The sequence below is a fragment of the Amphimedon queenslandica genome, unplaced genomic scaffold (assembly GCF_000090795.2).
Source record: "Amphimedon queenslandica unplaced genomic scaffold, v1.1 AMPQUscaffold_12022, whole genome shotgun sequence".
Lineage (NCBI taxonomy): Eukaryota > Metazoa > Porifera > Demospongiae > Haplosclerida > Niphatidae > Amphimedon > Amphimedon queenslandica.
In genome coordinates, this window is record NW_003547739.1 from 1 (window position 1) to 1,949 (window position 1,949).

General features: G+C 32.2%; 1 protein-coding gene across 1 annotated transcript in view; it reads right to left on the reverse strand.

Annotated features, from left to right (window-relative positions):
* Positions 1–1,536: 1,536 nt before the first annotated feature.
* Positions 1,537–1,949, reverse strand: part of LOC100636806 (uncharacterized) — a 2,552-nt gene continuing 2,139 nt past the window's right edge. The window contains exon 2 of the mRNA XM_020004696.1: positions 1,537–1,933. Within this exon, the coding sequence (XP_019860255.1) occupies positions 1,537–1,933 (397 nt within the window). The remainder of the gene's footprint in view (positions 1,934–1,949) is intronic.

Consider the following 1,949-nt stretch of genomic DNA (forward strand, 5'->3'; position numbering starts at 1 on the left):
CTTACTCGTAAAGAAAAGAAGCTGCAGGTCTGATCTTCTATAATCTGACTAACCTATCCGAGCTCTATCTATCTATGTAAAAAGTTTTTACTTTGCATTTTCCAGCTTCGTGTAAAAGCCGCCGATAATTCATGGTGCCCGAACATCAGTGGCTTACTCTAATTAGGCAATAATTAGTAAAAGACTATAATTACAATTTCCTTTTTGTTAAATCTAGTTCAATAATAATCATATATGATTGATGATTTATAATAAATTTGTTGTAATACTGGTAACAAGTTGAAGTTAAACTGACAAACTCAAGTTATCATAGAATAAATGGGAACAGAAGAGAAGAATGTATGGTGTAATGGTGTATGCGTAAAGAATCAACAGAAGAACTAAAACAATAGACTTATATGGGACACATAACAATAACTAGATAACTGCAATAATAATTAAACAATATAAACCAAGTTAATTTACTATTTACAACAAAACTAACATGATCTAAGTCCCACCATAGATATACTCTATTATCTATGTTCCCACTAAGAGCAATAAAATAGTTTAACATACTTAGAAAGTATAACAAAGAAGAGAGATATTACAGAATAGAGATGTAGTAACATTGATCTCAAAGAAATATATGCATAATTATTATGCTTATAATTGAATGGAGTTTAACATTGTTCCTGTACAACAAAAATTGGTACAGGCATGAATATTAAATTTACTACTAGATTAAGCAAATGAACTTCTGTTTTTCTAATGAGGACTGATATAGGCTATCCATTATTAATAGACAAATATATTTTTATTAGATCTAACAGAAACTAGTACTTAAATCTAATCATCTATGATATCTATATCATCTATGATACATTATTTTTATGCACATAAAATTTACTATTCAACCTTCATATTAAGTGTGTTTTTTAGTTAATAATTGAAGATGATGATTCTATCCCTTTTGTTTGTTCTTTCATTATGCCTGCAATTAGGTCATGGTAAATATATGGCTTGTTGCTTTTAATTCTAGTAGATTCTAGATCTAGCCCGTATACTGAAATAAATAACTATTTTTTTATTGTAACAACATTCCTTTCCATGATTTTATTAATAAGTCATTTGTCCCGATTCCTTCTGCTGGTTCTTTAATAGGATAGCAAGAGCGCCCTGGATCTGTCCATTCACTGATTTTAGTTCAATCAATTCTTCATAATAATTCAAAACTAGTGCACATGCGTGCATACATGAGAACAATAATTTAATAAATAATAAGCAATAATGATCACAGTAGACTCTCAATTCCTCACACTCTCCCTCCATTGACAAGAAGTGTTTCAAGACTTGTCAATCCTCAATGATGTCTACAATATACATGTCACACTCAAATACAAATTATTAAGTAATATACACATAGCACACGAATCAAATAATTAATGTACATGCATACATATTACACAAATCAAAGTAATGTACATACATCAATAATATTCCCAATTAAACTATCTTATTAACCCACCCAATTAATTACTCACTACATGAGTTTATTCAGTCATCAAGTGTTTGAGCTATGATACGATCACGAGCTTCAAATGCTGCTGCCCTTCTGGGTCTCGCAGTTTCCTTGTGATCTTGACTTTCTCGTGGTTGATCTTGTGAGCTCTCCTCTTCTTGGTGGTTAATTTCCATTGGGTACAAATGTTGAACTGGACGGTTCAACAATGTTGATTTTCTTCCTCCAGTAGCAACTCTAACTGTTGCTCCTCTAATCAATCCATCTCTTTCTGGTATGATAGACTCCACCTTACCCAAATTCCAGAATCCATGACGTTTCTCATTGCTCTTCACGATGACAATATCTCCAACCTTTATTTCAACTCCAGCGTTGTCTCCCTTAGAGTATCGGTGCTGTTCCCTGAGCTCAAGTAGGTACTCAGAACGCCATCTTTTCCAGAAGTGTT